Source organism: Lipophrys pholis (genome assembly GCF_963383615.2).
Source record: "Lipophrys pholis genome assembly, chromosome: 1".
NCBI classification, from domain to species: domain Eukaryota; kingdom Metazoa; phylum Chordata; class Actinopteri; order Blenniiformes; family Blenniidae; genus Lipophrys; species Lipophrys pholis.
The window spans coordinates 11,728,106-11,742,056 of record NC_137635.1 but is presented as its reverse complement, the minus strand read 5'-3'; the positions used below and the strand labels follow the sequence as shown (position 1 = coordinate 11,742,056).

The window sequence follows — 13,951 nt, the reverse complement described above, 5'->3', positions numbered from 1 at the left end:
ATGTGCTGTCCAGTGAATCTGCAAGAAATGAGGCAGATGTGGACCCAATAAGCCTGTTTAGTGAGGATAATTCAATCACCTTTCAAAAGAAGGTGCTTGAGTCAGGCTCTGTGCTGGCCGGCTTCTCTCGCCACCAACAGCAGCAGCGGCCTCTGGGCTCGGCAGCTTCAGGTGGAGCACGTGCTCGCAGTGATGGATGCAGTCTCACTCCTTCCCTGACGCAGAGACGCTCACCTCACACGGCACTACAGCCACCTGACGGAGTCAACGGGGGCTTTGCGACTCGTACTCGGCGGACTGATCGATATCTTCCCTCATTAAATGGAGGCATCTCCTCTGGAAGACAGCCTGCTCCGGTCAAAATGAAGGATGACGCTTTGCAGGGAGGAATGAGCGACACAACAGACAGCCGTCTTCAGATGAGGCCCGCGCTCCGGATGACTCTGGCACTAATGTTGTGATGACATTTGGTGATTTGGAGGCACAAGAGCAGATTCCCAAATGTCAAGCAGCAAAGGAGAAGCATGAAGAGGCGACGTACAGACTTGAAGAAAGGTAATCACAGGTTGAAAAAAAACAAAAACCTCATGCCCATTCCAATTTAGCAGACTGAGTAAATGTAAAGTCAGGCTTTACTAATAATATGACACTAAACTCAAAACTAATGATTTTTCACTAAGGTAGAAACTATTGGAAGTAGAATCCAGTGATTTCACTGATCATATTCTTTTTCAAAGACGTCCCTTGTGACTGTCTGTGAAGATGTGAACTTTGCATGACGAAGGTTGATGCTGAATCCAGGCGCATGAGTCTGGGCCCTATATTACAGAAGACACTTGAAGCCTGCGGTAAAACTGAGAGAGAATCTGCCATCTATCCATGCTTCCTCTAGACCTTGAAATCTAATTGAGAGCTGCAGCAGACCCCATTAACTATGAATGGAGGCCTGGTAGAGTCTGGACAGGGTGCTGGTCGATCACAGGCCAAAGTGGAAGGAAACCGGCGCGTCCTGAGAAAACCCATCCCGATAAAAACATGCTAAATTCTTGCAAAACACCCCCGAAATGGACTCAACACAGAGATTTTTATGGCTGTGAGGCAACAGCACAAACCACTTCTGCACTGTGGAGACACTAAGAAAAAAATATAAGACCTGAAAAATAGAAATGGACAAGTTATGTTGTTTTTGCTCTCACCAGATCCGTTGCGATGCGTTGACTCATATGCGTTTACTGGAATATTTCCCAGCAGCCAGAAGACGACCATAGGTAACAACTAACTACCCAGTGTAAATGTGTGTGTATCTTTAAGGATGAGGCTGTTTTACTCATAATCATATTTGTATTTAGAGGTTAGAAACATGAACAAACCTCTGCATGGATTATTGTAGGTTGATTGTTCATATTAGAGACGATTCCTTCAAACAAACCAATGATATTTTCTGTTTGAGAGTAGAAGCTTCAATACTTTGACAAATGTGCAAAAGTAGTATTTGTCCATTCATCACAATTATGAAAGACTCAAACTAAAAGCTTCAAAAGTGTATTTACTTTCTGGATTATTTCACAAGATGTTTTTGGATGAAAATCCTGTCGGGTTATTTCAGTGTGACAGAATCCACTGAGACGCTTCATCAAGCCAATAACAGCCGAGCTCAGGAGACTTGAAGAGAGGATAAACCCATCGCCAGCAGTCTTCGACACGTGATCCTCAACCCGAGACACATTTTAATGCCTTGACCTGCCAACAACTAAACAAAAGAGCATTACAGTAAAATAAAATAGGCATCTGAGGCAATGAATGGATTAATGTAGCACTTAAAACAGTGTAACGAGACAAGTTGTTTTAATAAGGCCATGTTAGTCTTACAGTCACGCATGAAAAAAACAAAACATTCTTTGTTTATTATTTGTTTAAATAATTCAGGAAGATAAATATCATGTCTGGAGCTATTGTGTCTCAGTTTCAAAACACTTGCAGAGAGGGGATTCTGCACCAACACCTCCAAAGTGTTTAAATTTGTCATTAACAATGTGCTCCAAGGTCACATGAGCAAAGTCCCTGATGCTCCTCTGGGAGATTCCCGTGATGTGGCTCAGTTCTCCGACCACCTGCAAAGGATTCAAAGAAAGCAACCGTTTGTAAAACATTGTTAATTTCATATTTTCACTAAAAACAGTGCATTTATGAAATCCACCGGTTTGTTGCCACTTTGAGGTAATGGGTGGTGCTGGAGGGAGAACGCGAACAGTCTCTCACCATGGCGTGTCATTTGTGTGTAAATAGTAAAGTCTGGCTTAATGTGAAGAACTTAAATGTGATGCTCCTCTCTAAATGTAAAACACGTGCTGTGCGAAGGGCCTCGGGTCATTCTATCGCCAAATGTGGAGCTGCTCCAGAGCAAGACGCACCATCCGCCCAAACGGTTGCTCCAAAGCAGAGGTGTCACATTTCAGCTGAGTCCGGTTTCATCCTGAGTGGGCCGGATCATTTCGACAGTGCCATGAAAACCTTTAAATTGAAACTTTTAAGTTGTTCTTTGCTGTGGCGCAGAGTATATCAATGTCGATATTTTCAAAAAACAAACAATTACTACTGAAAATGACTACAATTGGAGTGAAATGTGAAAAAAAACTTCTATGTTGGTATAGTGCAGATTGAGCAAGAGTTAAAAAAAAAGAAAAAGAAAAAAGACTCAGATTAGATTAATGCTCAATACTGTCCATATTCTCCACTTTATCTGTAAATGAACACAAATGGCTGCTTATTGCTCTTGAAATTCAAAGTATTTTCCAGTAGAGGATGTTCCCACTCATTAAATATCCTTTGAAGGCCACAACCACCAAAAATTCACTTCAAGTCACAAACATTAGAACTGCATATAATTGATAACAAGTCATAGCCTCGACATACCTGGAGCCCCATATTGTTTCATATTGGTGAATTTATTACTGCTAAAAGCACTTCTGGTCAGATTCAATCTGTGTTTCGTTACTCGATACATGTGACATATAAATCTGAAAGAGTCGCCAAACAAATTGTCCACATTCACCCCTTAAAGCAAACGATAAACGTATGTGTGGATTTCAAAGTAAAGAACTTTACAGCTGCATCAAAAAAAATATTTTTTTTAAAGTGCATGTGACGTTTTACCTGTTGCCACTTTCTGACATGGAGGATGAAGGCTGCCACGGTGATGACGGCGACGCCCAGCAGCATGCAGTCTTCTGTCACTGTCACAAACTTCTCTCTGCGTCAGTGGAAACAACTCAGGTAACTTGGAGAGGTTTAATCAACCCCAGTGTTAAAGACACATTTCTGAACAAGACTAAGCCACCGTGATGTGTTTATTTTGAAACTGTAACACCGAAGAAACCAAATCTGATTTTCTGCTTAAATATTAGATAGGTCATGAGCCGAGACAAAAGAAGGACGCAGCAGAGAAATCAGTTACATTAAACCACTGAAGGTAGATTTGAGGCTCATAAGACTGATATAGACATTATTCTGCAACGAAAGAGGATTTCATCTCATTCACGGACAAATCATTTGTTGCATCTCTGTTCAAGTTTTGTGAAATATACGTGTTTGATTTTTAATCTAATGGATATCTTGCTTTCATTTTCCCAGTGTGAGCTGTATGGGGGCCTTAAACTCCATCAGGCGCATCACTTTCAGTATCTTTATTCTCCCCAGACGCCATATGCTAACAGCCAGTGGATAAATATTCTGTAGAACATGAGCTGGAATAAACAGAGACACTCAATCACTGGGGTAACCAGCTGTCCCAAATACCTCTGCTCCCTGGATGGGCTGACACACCGAACGGTGGCCGTTAACAAGCTGTCGTAGATGGCCGTCCTCTCCAAAGTGATGAACTGGAGGACGTGGTGGCACAGGTGGTGGAGGCGCTCCACAGGGATGGACGGCTCATTGTGTCCTACGACAGTCCGGTCAGTAGCTGCTGAGTGAAAACAGTGATCTTCACAAGTGTGTGTTTGCGTGTGAAATCTTACCGAGCACTTCGAGGAGTATTTCTACGTATACCAGTGGATTTGGGACGTTCAGCCTGAATTCAAGCCCTTTCAAGACCATCAGCTCTGATTCGAGGAGCGTCTGTTTGGAGACGCTGTGGCCGACTGACTGCAGGAAGAGCAGCGCAGTACCGCTCTCAATCATCTGGAAAAGATTTGACAAATTAAAGGGTGCAGTTTTACTTTTAATCACAGCCAGTGAATCCTCCAAGGCACAGCTTCAACTCACATGACCCTGGATGGACATCTTGCTTGCGAGCTGCACGCAGGAGAAGACGATGAGGGGGAATTTGTCCGCGAGCTCGTCACAAACTACATCCTTGGGACTTTTCGGCCGACCGGCAGCAGCACCTGGACGAGCGGGCACCGTGAGCAAGTCTGCGAGGTGTTTGACCATGAACCTGCGAGAGATAATTACTCATATGACCACATAAAGCCCAACGTGTAACAATAAAGACAATGAAATGTGCAGCTCACCTCTGAAGTAATTCAATGGCGTGGTATCCAGCCAGTGGGTCAAGTCTGAGCTCTTTCGTCATCAGGAAGATGTATTCTGAGGCAGGCGGAGGAGAAAATATTTCAAGCGTGAGCTTAAACACCACAGAGCACAACAAAAAGTTTTAAAAACTAATTCTGCAGAGAGAGACGCCAACAGGAATTTGGATGTTTATTCTGTGAAGCGCTTTGTCGCTCTGTCTTTTATTAGTGCAGTGAAAATCAAGATTATTATTCATATAAATAGCTTATAAATAACAACAAAATAAAGCGGTAGATCCTCCGGCAAAACAAAGAAATTACAAAATCTATATTTTTGTGTAAAAAAATGTTTTTTATAATTGTTTTTTTAAAATCAGACTGACTTTGTCTGACTGATATAAGCGGCACAAATAACAAAGTATCAAGAATTATCTTCCACACGGTCAAGAAGCAGGTTGACCACATCACGATGGTTGAATGAAACACACGTCTACAAAACTGAGTTAAATAAACTGTATTTTAACTGAGGTGTGACCATAACTCATCTTCTTCAGAGGGGGCAAAAGTATTCATATTCTTTTTTTTTTTCTTCTGAATATCTTTCTGTAACTTAATAAAAGGCAAAGTGTCAAATCAACTTCTTTTCTGTGATAGAACTACAAAAGTGCAGGTTTTTAACTGTACTCGAGTATAAAAGTGAACAGTGAATATTCATTAGCTTTTTCAAAAAGCATTTCAAACGGTTTTTGGTGATGGTGGGGGTTGACATGACTTATATATATATATATATATAAAAATATATATATATATAAATAAATACAAAACATTCTTCACTACCTTGTTGGTCAGAATCAAACAATATCATAAAGTTAAGACGAAACAATTTGCATAATTTAAGTATGAAACTATGTTTCTCTTTTTGTATGCCTCTGGATTTGTGTACGTTTTGACATGGCTAGTACTAAATAATAGTAATAAAATTTTATTTTTAATATTTTTATTACATTATTCCAGCTGAGCAGCACCTGTACTTTATTACTCCGACTGTCGTATTGTGATTACATTAGTAATACTTTATCAATATTATTTTTAATATTAATTTTATCCCAACAGTTAGAAAAAAACCCGAATAATGAAATAATCATCGCAGCTGTGTTTATAGCATTAAATTACACGTGTCACACACGAAGATTAATCAATCAGATTAACTGATTATTTAATGACTTCCGTTAGCATGTTAGCTTCTTAGCTTGCAAACAGAGGGCAACACTAGTTGTTTAATTGCAGACTATTTTTCTAACAAAACGAGCAAAGTGTTATAGTAAGCCGCTAAAACCAAAGATGAAAGATAAACAATGCTTACCTACGAGTCTTTTTTGTTTAAATATTCCACTATAGTCAGACAAACTGTCGAGGTGTTGTTTGTTTCCGGTGTTGAGGTCGATCAAAAAGTCGTTGAGCAGGTCGAAAGAGGCAAAACCAAACTTCAAACTTGATTTTGTAGAACAAAGAAATCGTTTAGCCATTGATGGACTGTTCAATAAAACATCAACCTTGATAAATTAGAATAAATAATCTCCCTTGGAGTTTTAATTCCTCTAACTTCCAGGAGAGAGCGCTGTTGTCACTGTTTTTATCTCCCGGAGGAAACAACCGCTCTTGAACCGCACCTTTGAATTTAATGCAAAGTCGTTGAAGACGGTGAACAAAGTGATGATAAGAAAGTGCAACTAACCCAACGAAATTTCAAAAAGCACCAAGAAAGTATGGAAATGATAATAGTTATTGAAATCACACGTTATAAAACTGAAGTTAAAATTACTTTCGTGATACAAATGCATTGCTAAAAAGTCAAAAGTGGTATTAAATCGAAGATAAAACCGGCCCAAAGAAAACAGGTTAAAGGTCGGCACTCGTTTTGACTCCATGTCACTCCGGACATCAAATCAAGCCAGAGATCTGGGTGTAGTTATAGACTCAGACCTGAAATTCAACAACCACATTAAGACAATAATAAAGTGAGCTTACTGCCATCAGAAAATATTTCTAAGAATTAAAGGATTCTGGCCCAATGGTGTGTTTACAGGTCTCAGTAAAAAACTTCAGTTTATCCAGTGTCCTTTACAACACAAAGCTTCAATCTCAGCTGTGGCTGCCTGTGTGTCAAAGGATCAACTTCCCACTCACGTCTTTTAAACCAGGCCTTAGAACATTGCTTTTTGCACATGATTTATTAAATAACATATCTCACATATTTTATTACATTTGTCTTAATACATTTTTTACGTTATTCATGATGTTTTTTTTTTTTTTTTTATGTATTTCTTAATGGATTTGTTTTCATGTTTATCATAATTGTAATCTCTTAACATTCTTCCTTGCATTGTTATTACTGTATTGCTTTTATTTCTTCGTAAAACATTGTAAATTGCCTCGCATCTGAATGGTGCAAGTGGAATAAATTTGACATATTTTCAATGTAAAGAGGAACCTATGCTACTATGGGGACTTGTTTGGATGGTGCACCCATGGGTAGAGATCTCACAACAGCCGGATGAGCCACGCCCACTGTGTTCACGCGCCTGAAGCACGCCAGTTGTCTTGAAACTCAGTGCTGCGGCAGCCGGACCGGACGGAGTGACAGTAGACATGGCTGACAAGAAGGCAGACTCTCCTTTCGCGACCAGGGTAGACCCGATCAAAGAGGGTCTTTCTCATGAGCAGCTGCACTTTATCAGGCAGGTGGAGCTGGCGCAGTGGAAGAAGAAAACGTCCCAGCTGCGGACGCGGAACGTGGTGACGGGACTCGCCATCGGAGCGCTCGTGCTCGGGATCTGTATCCTTGATTAGCTCGCATCAACACAAGGTGAACTATGTAACGTTAGCCTAGCATGCTAAAGGGACCGTGTGGCTTTTAGTGCAAAACGTATAGAAATGTATTTGACACAAAGTGCAACTGCATGTTTTTGATTTAAGTTAAACATATATATTCTTTCTCGAGAGTAACAAACATACATACATAATACCTGAGTAGTAAGCGAGTAAATGAGTAACTGGTATGGCTTTACGTTGGTCCTTGAACGCACCACCTGGTGTTGACACATATCACACATTTTTTTTCCCTGGTTTTGTAAGTATTTCATTTAGCGTATCAAATAATCGCACTTTGCATTGTATTCATCTTACAAAAATCCCAACATTTCTTTTACACAATCATCAGCACCCTTTCTTAGAATTGCTCAGCCTCTGTATCTCTTGTGTTGATCTATTTTGGAAATAGTTTAGTACCTTTTTGTCAGTAGTTTTCTTCCAATTTTCCATCGGGATGAGTTCCTGCTCTTTGAGGTTTAGGGGAGACAATTCTAATGTTTTTTAATCGAATCCATGTTCTTTTTACCTTCTCATCTGTAACTATTCCGTTGTTCTCCTGATTTAACCATGCATCCATCCATCCATCGATCCATTTATTCCAATTTAGAATGTGTAGATGTGCATCAGTGGTAGTTTGTGAGATAGTTCAGTGTCACCAAACAGCGTTAAATATTTAACTTTTCTAAAAGAGAGGTAGCTTACATCACTTCCTTTGGAAACATTTTGTGTGGAGTGATGTTTTAGCCCAGGGCAACATTGTGTCCTAATTATTTTCTGCAAACTGCATTCCTGAAGAGCTGCTGTTTGGTTTCTTTTAAATTTCCTGCAGGTTTTCTTTTTTTTTTTTTTTTTTGTTTAAATTGGACCTTCACCCTCTGAGTCCATTGTTCATAGAGATAAGGAGGGCTATAACAATTCATGTTTGTAGTTTTATTTCACTATATTAAAAACTGTAGTTGTAACTGATGTTGTTACTGAACTATTCCCATATCTTCTGTACCTGTTTTATATTAGTTAATGTTCCTGACTAGTATTAGGACTTTCTTCTGAAGACATTTGTTTTGCTCACAGACGTCCAATAGTCTCCATTGAAAAGCCAGAAACCTTCCTAATAGCATTAGTTTAATCATGGAGGACACGTGTGACGTCTTGTCCTTGACTTTATGCGCCCTTTAAGGAACAGTTAGAAAGTTCCAGTTAAACTACTGAGTGTTTTTGCGTCAGCCAAGCCCTCACACCTCAGACAGCCATTATAACCACCTGGCTAATATTCTGTAAGTCTCCCTTTTTTATCCTGACTCTTCTAGGCATGGACTCTTATTAGACCTTTCAGGGTTTGGGCTGCAGATTGTTTATATCCTGGATGTGCCGTGTTGGGTGAGTGGTTGTAATGTTACGGCTGACTGGTGCATATCCTGCAGCAGATTGTAACTAATGTGCACAATGAAGGTAATCCTGTTCATTTAAAGTTTTTTAAATTTGTCAAAACAAAATACATCATACTGCATCGTGTACACACACACACACACACACACACAGACAGACGTCCATTCTGAATGTAATCATGACACATGTACTTGATGCTTTTCCCCCGTAAATATTTGCCTTGACCACTCACTCCTGTCCAGACGGCTACACGTTCTACTCCGTCTCTCAGGAGCGGATCATGGATGAACTCGACGAGGAGGCCAAGCGTGCGAGAACGCAGGGACCAAAGACGGGCGCCAACTGAGACGAATGTGTTTCCGGCCTGTGGTTGGACTCGGCGTCCGTCTGAAAGAGAGGACGTTAAAGGCCACTGAGCCACTGATCTTTGTTCCATCGACTGTGCTGCAGATTTTTTATTTTTATGTTCAGACAGACTGGACACTGTTTTGTTTTTTTTCCCCCCTTCAAACTCGATGCGTCGTCATGAAACTTCCTGCAGGTGCAACAGACTGATCCACTGATCTCAACATGCAACACAAAAGGCTCGGGCTGAACAACGCACACACTATACATAACAAGTGATCCTGCTCCGTTCTCACAGTATGAAGGGAATATATGACATAACAGAGGCCTTGTAACACTGCAGACGATCCAGAGAGATCAACTTGTTGGAACCTGTTATTTATGGTGATAAAGTGATTTGTAAAATAAAAAGTCTAACGTGGTGCAGGTTTCATGTAATAATTTCGAGTGTGGGTGCAGCAGTGAACAGAAGAGCTGTGGTATGTACAATTTGCATTTACTTTTGTTCAAAATTTGATACAGAGTCGGATCTAGCCACCAAACCTCAAGAGTAAAAATATAAAATAAGACATTGTCAGGGAAAGGCACAGATTCAGCATGGCAGGACAGCAGCTTCAGAAAGCAGTACAATTATATATTTACATTCAAATTTTAGAAATGAAGGATATTTTTTTTTCTTCCCCCTCTGGATATTTTAGGAATCTTACAAAAGTTTGATTCTGAGTATTTTATAAGGCAACAGCTACAGATCCACAGCTAGGACTGGTTTGTCTGCACCCCACAATAAGAGTAGTGCAGCAAGCCGTTACTGTGATCAGACATAAAGTGGAGGGAAGTGGAAACGTGTCCACTCTCCTCCGGATGAACAGTTTGACCCACACGAGTGATAAGTGACGGAGAAAACAAAAACAGGATTTACTAAAGTGCACAAGGTGCTTGATCTATGTCACAAGCGACAAATGTGATTTCTGCTGAGAAAAGAATTAAGGTAGTTGAAATATTCAATCATAGCATGTAAACATGATCTAAAAATGCTTTGGATTATATACACATGTACAGTCAACGGAAACGCCAGTAGTCTGATACCTGGGTGGACTTTTCACAACCAATGGATATGAATCGATTTGAACTCGGCTACACGATTTAAAAAAATGTGTCGTTTCTGCACTTCCAACACATTTTAACCAAATTCTAAAGATTTTTCTTCTGCTCAAGGATCCTACAGGCCAACATGTCTGACCTTGTGCAATATTTCTCCTCTTTGAAGTATCAACATCTCCACCAGTTTGTGTTGATAGCTCGATATAGTACCGGAAAATGTTCATTTTCACTGTCTCCAAATGTTGACTGCGTGCTGAGAATGAGTTCAGGGTACCATCAAGTGTCCCAATCCCTATAAAAAAACTAGAGTTAGACTACAGCGACATGTTCAGATTGCATAAATGAATCAAATTGTACTATGTCAACAGGCAAGAGGCTTTCAAAGTGTGAGGAAGGAGAGGTTCAGGAAAGATCTGAGGGTCATTGAGATGCCTTTTTCCCCAAAACAGGAAATCGTGGTTAAAACGAGGAAATGTGGAGGGTAACACTATTAAAGTGTTGAATTTTTAAAAGAAGTTTCAGTGCAAATCTATAACAGTTGCAGACTATATATAAAGCATCGATTTAATGCAGGGGTGTCAAACATATAATATTTCAGAGGCCACATTCAGCCAAATGTCATCTTGAGTGGGCCGGACCGGTGAAATGGGGACATAATAACCTTTAAATTTAAACTTTAAAGTTTTTCTTTGTTGTGGCGCAGAGTATGCGCAATTTAAATGTTGATATTTTATCAAAACTCAAACAATTACTATTGAAAATGGCAACAATCTCAATATAAAGCCAATTTGATTGAATACTTCAGGGACCAAATACAGTGAAATGTCCCAAAAAAATTCTTTACCTGGTCGTATCATGCATGTTATTACAAACTCACCCTGACACAGCATGGCTTTGGAGCCTCTCGAGGGCTGGTTTTGGCCCACTACCTTATGTTTGACACCCCTGGTTTAATGGATCCTAACATTAGCCCCTGGAAGGCAGCAATCACAGCGCCACCTACAGGGAGTATAGACCAACCGTACTGTCAGAAAACAAACTACTGCAAAAACCAAAACCAAAAAGGAGTGTAACAGCTGTCGGAAAAACAGTCGGAGCCTCGCTGTTGTTCACATTAATGTGCTCGGCTCGATCAACAGCAGGGAGACAGGCGAGCAAGAAAATCTTCAACTATTCTGTGTCAGAATCGTGGGCAGTGCTGGACGGTGACAGCGCTCTGCGCCACTGTTTGACTGCGTTAAAGTTCGCTCAGAGGAAATCACTGGCTTCATGTGAACCGTTGATTCGGGGAGGTTATTTATAAGAGAGCCGAGGTGAACCGGATCGGCGTTTGTTTTGGTGATTCCGGCTTCACTGACGACGGTTTCTATACATTTGAGGTAAGAGAGGAGTTTGCCGGGTTGTGAGCCAGTGACAAGCGTCGAGGTGATCCGTCTCTGACCCCTGCAGTCACTCTCTGATGAGGTAGTCCAGATATACAGCGTGCTTGGCTGAGAGTTTCTCACTGGGGGATAAGAGAAAGGAAAGAGTGAAGACGACTGAGTTTCTGGTGGGTTAATAAGGTGAAAACCACATTCTGTCCACTCACCATTCTACTTATGTCTGTGGCAAAGGTCACACCTTTACTGGGTTTATCCTGCGAGCCGCTGCTGCTGCCTCCTAGAGAGTTTCTTCTGATGATCCCTTTAAAAATAAAAACAAAATCCAGCTTATGAAAGGCCGGAACGTGTCAGTTCATGATATAAGTCGAAATCGGAGATGACGATCTATGATACCTTGGAGGGGAAGTATGTCCAGGCGCTGCAGGCTGTTTCTGCGGGACGAGGGGAAGCCGCTCCCTTTGGAGAGGCGTCGCTGTCGGCTGGACAGCATAGCAGCAGGAGACACGATCCCCGGAGGAGGAACCTTCCCCATCCTCTCGTACAACTCCTCGATCTCCCTCTTCTGGGTGGCCTGCAGCACCTGAACCTCCGTCAGATGCCTGAGAAAAGACGGGAGCGTTATTGTAGCCAAAATCAGCTCAAGAGGGTTCAATACATGAACTGCAATTTTTCAAAATTACAGTAATTGCCGTTTCTGTTTTCCTCGGTCAAAACGCAACACTGGGACACAAAAATGAACAGCGGATGGCAGCAAAGCTTCTCACCAAGAGATCAGCCGTAATGACAAGCTCAATGGTGTCAAACTTACTTTACATCAGAGGCCACAAGCAGAGCAATTTGATCTCCCATGGGCTGGACTAGTACATAAATTACATTATAATCTATGAATAACTGAAGCTCTAAATCTGTCTCTAACATAGCATGTAAAGTTCTCATTTAATATACATTTTTACAGCTCCCAGAAAACAGTGGATCTTTATTTGACTATTTTCACCTTCAAAGGCATAAAACACTAAACTGATATCTATTCTGTTTCATGATATTTTTCGTGGAAAGTACATTAAACACAAATATTTTTTTATCATGGATCAAAAAAATACTTTAGGAATCTGCTCTGATGAGCGTACATTGAATGTTGTAGTTGATTATATTCCCTTTCAAGTAGATGAATCAGATCGTTTGTTATTTGGGCCTGAAGGACCGAATATTCCTGAGCAGTTCTGAATTTACTGAAGGTCTCACTCACTTCTCTCTGAGTTCCTGAAGTTCTTCCAGCATCTCCTCGTCCTCGCTGTCCGAGTCGTCGCTGCTCGGGTACGGGCCGTTGCGGCTGTAAGTCATCATCCACAGATGGTGAAGGGCATTGCTGTACTGCGGACTTCCAGCCGCTCCGTCCCACAGCCTCCCCTCCGTCTCCGCCGCCGTGACGGAGAGTCCGCTGTCTGCAGACGTTCCCATCAGGCTGAGGCTATACGCTCTCCTTCGACTCCTTTTCTTTGCCCTCAATCGCTCCCCGACAACCTCTTCCTCCTCCTCGTCTTCCACTTCATCTTGATGTCGCTGCTGCTCCTGGCTCAAGGCCCATGCCGCCTGTCCCTCGCCCTCCTGCAGACGCCCTCCGGACCCTCGGTGGGTGTGTGGGTGAGGAGGCGACATGGTGAGGGAGGTGCCCAGGCTGGTCTCGGACTCTGCCTGCTCCTCGGTGCTGCTTTCTGATTGGCTGCTGCCACAGTCCGCCGGAGGAGGTGCAGCAGGTGATGAAGCAGCCGACGGCACCGGGGGTCCGGGGATGTCCGCGCTGGGCGTCACCTGGAATCGACCGACGGTTACTGGTGCCGACTGGACTACTGAAAGAAGCAGAGAAAAAGCTGCCACTTAGCAGGAGGATCTGTTCAACGTCCACAGACATTTTCAATGGATCTGACTGAATGAAATGTTTCTTAAAACTCCAGTTAATAGTGTTGTTTTCTTCCCAAAAAGTTAGTTTAGATCAGGAGTGTCAAACACATTTAGTTACAGCCCAGCTTCATCTTGAGTGGACAGGACCGGTAAAATAGTGCACACACACACACACACACACACACACACACACACACACACACACACACACACACACACACACACACACACACACACACACACACACACTCCAGGGATTTATACCAGCGTCATGTAAGAACATCAGTATAATATTGCAAAAAAAAGAAAAAAAAGAAGGTGTATTGCATTGTATGAAGGTCCAGTGTATAATGTGTGTGAGCAACCTGGATTTCTGTTTGGAGTTTGCATCCTAAACCTGAACTTTTCTTTCCTCCCACTGTACAAAAACATGCATTTGAGGTTCATCTTTGACTC

The 13,951-nt window shown here is 41.7% G+C and overlaps 3 protein-coding genes across 3 annotated transcripts in view; 1 reads left to right on the top strand and 2 right to left on the bottom strand.

Annotated features, from left to right (window-relative positions):
- Positions 1-1,829: 1,829 nt before the first annotated feature.
- Positions 1,830-5,464, bottom strand: cntd1 (cyclin N-terminal domain containing 1; the record flags this gene model as incomplete). Its single annotated transcript, XM_080480775.1, has 7 exons — positions 1,830-2,111; positions 3,154-3,250; positions 3,796-3,940; positions 4,017-4,179; positions 4,264-4,435; positions 4,512-4,587; positions 5,455-5,464. 7 exons carry the CDS (start codon positions 5,462-5,464, stop codon positions 1,950-1,952), a joined length of 825 nt encoding a protein of 274 aa, XP_080336901.1. The 3' UTR covers positions 1,830-1,949.
- A 1,678-nt stretch (positions 5,465-7,142) lies between these two features.
- Positions 7,143-9,535, top strand: coa3a (cytochrome C oxidase assembly factor 3a). Its single transcript, XM_080463106.1, has 2 exons — positions 7,143-7,347; positions 9,011-9,535. The coding sequence occupies exons 1-2, from the start codon at positions 7,161-7,163 to the stop codon at positions 9,112-9,114; spliced, it is 291 nt and encodes a 96-aa protein (XP_080319232.1). The 5' UTR covers positions 7,143-7,160; the 3' UTR covers positions 9,115-9,535.
- Positions 9,205-13,951, bottom strand: part of wnk4a (WNK lysine deficient protein kinase 4a) — a 44,573-nt gene continuing 39,826 nt past the window's right edge. The window contains exons 19-22 of the mRNA XM_080480763.1: positions 12,843-13,443; positions 11,990-12,195; positions 11,803-11,897; positions 9,205-11,718 (exon numbers count right to left, since the gene is read on the bottom strand). Coding sequence (XP_080336889.1) covers positions 11,716-11,718; positions 11,803-11,897; positions 11,990-12,195; positions 12,843-13,443 — 905 coding nt within the window. The 3' untranslated portion in view covers positions 9,205-11,715. The remainder of the gene's footprint in view (positions 11,719-11,802; positions 11,898-11,989; positions 12,196-12,842; positions 13,444-13,951) is intronic.

Excerpts from the sequence above, each read along its gene's own strand:
- coa3a (XM_080463106.1), top strand. The coding sequence starts at position 7,161 with ATGGCTGACAAGAAGGCAGACTCTCCTTTCGCGACCAGGGTAGACCCG. Across the intron at positions 7,348-9,010 it reads AGCGCTCGTGCTCGGGATCT|ACGGCTACACGTTCTACTCC; the intron begins GTATCCTTGATT and ends ACTCCTGTCCAG.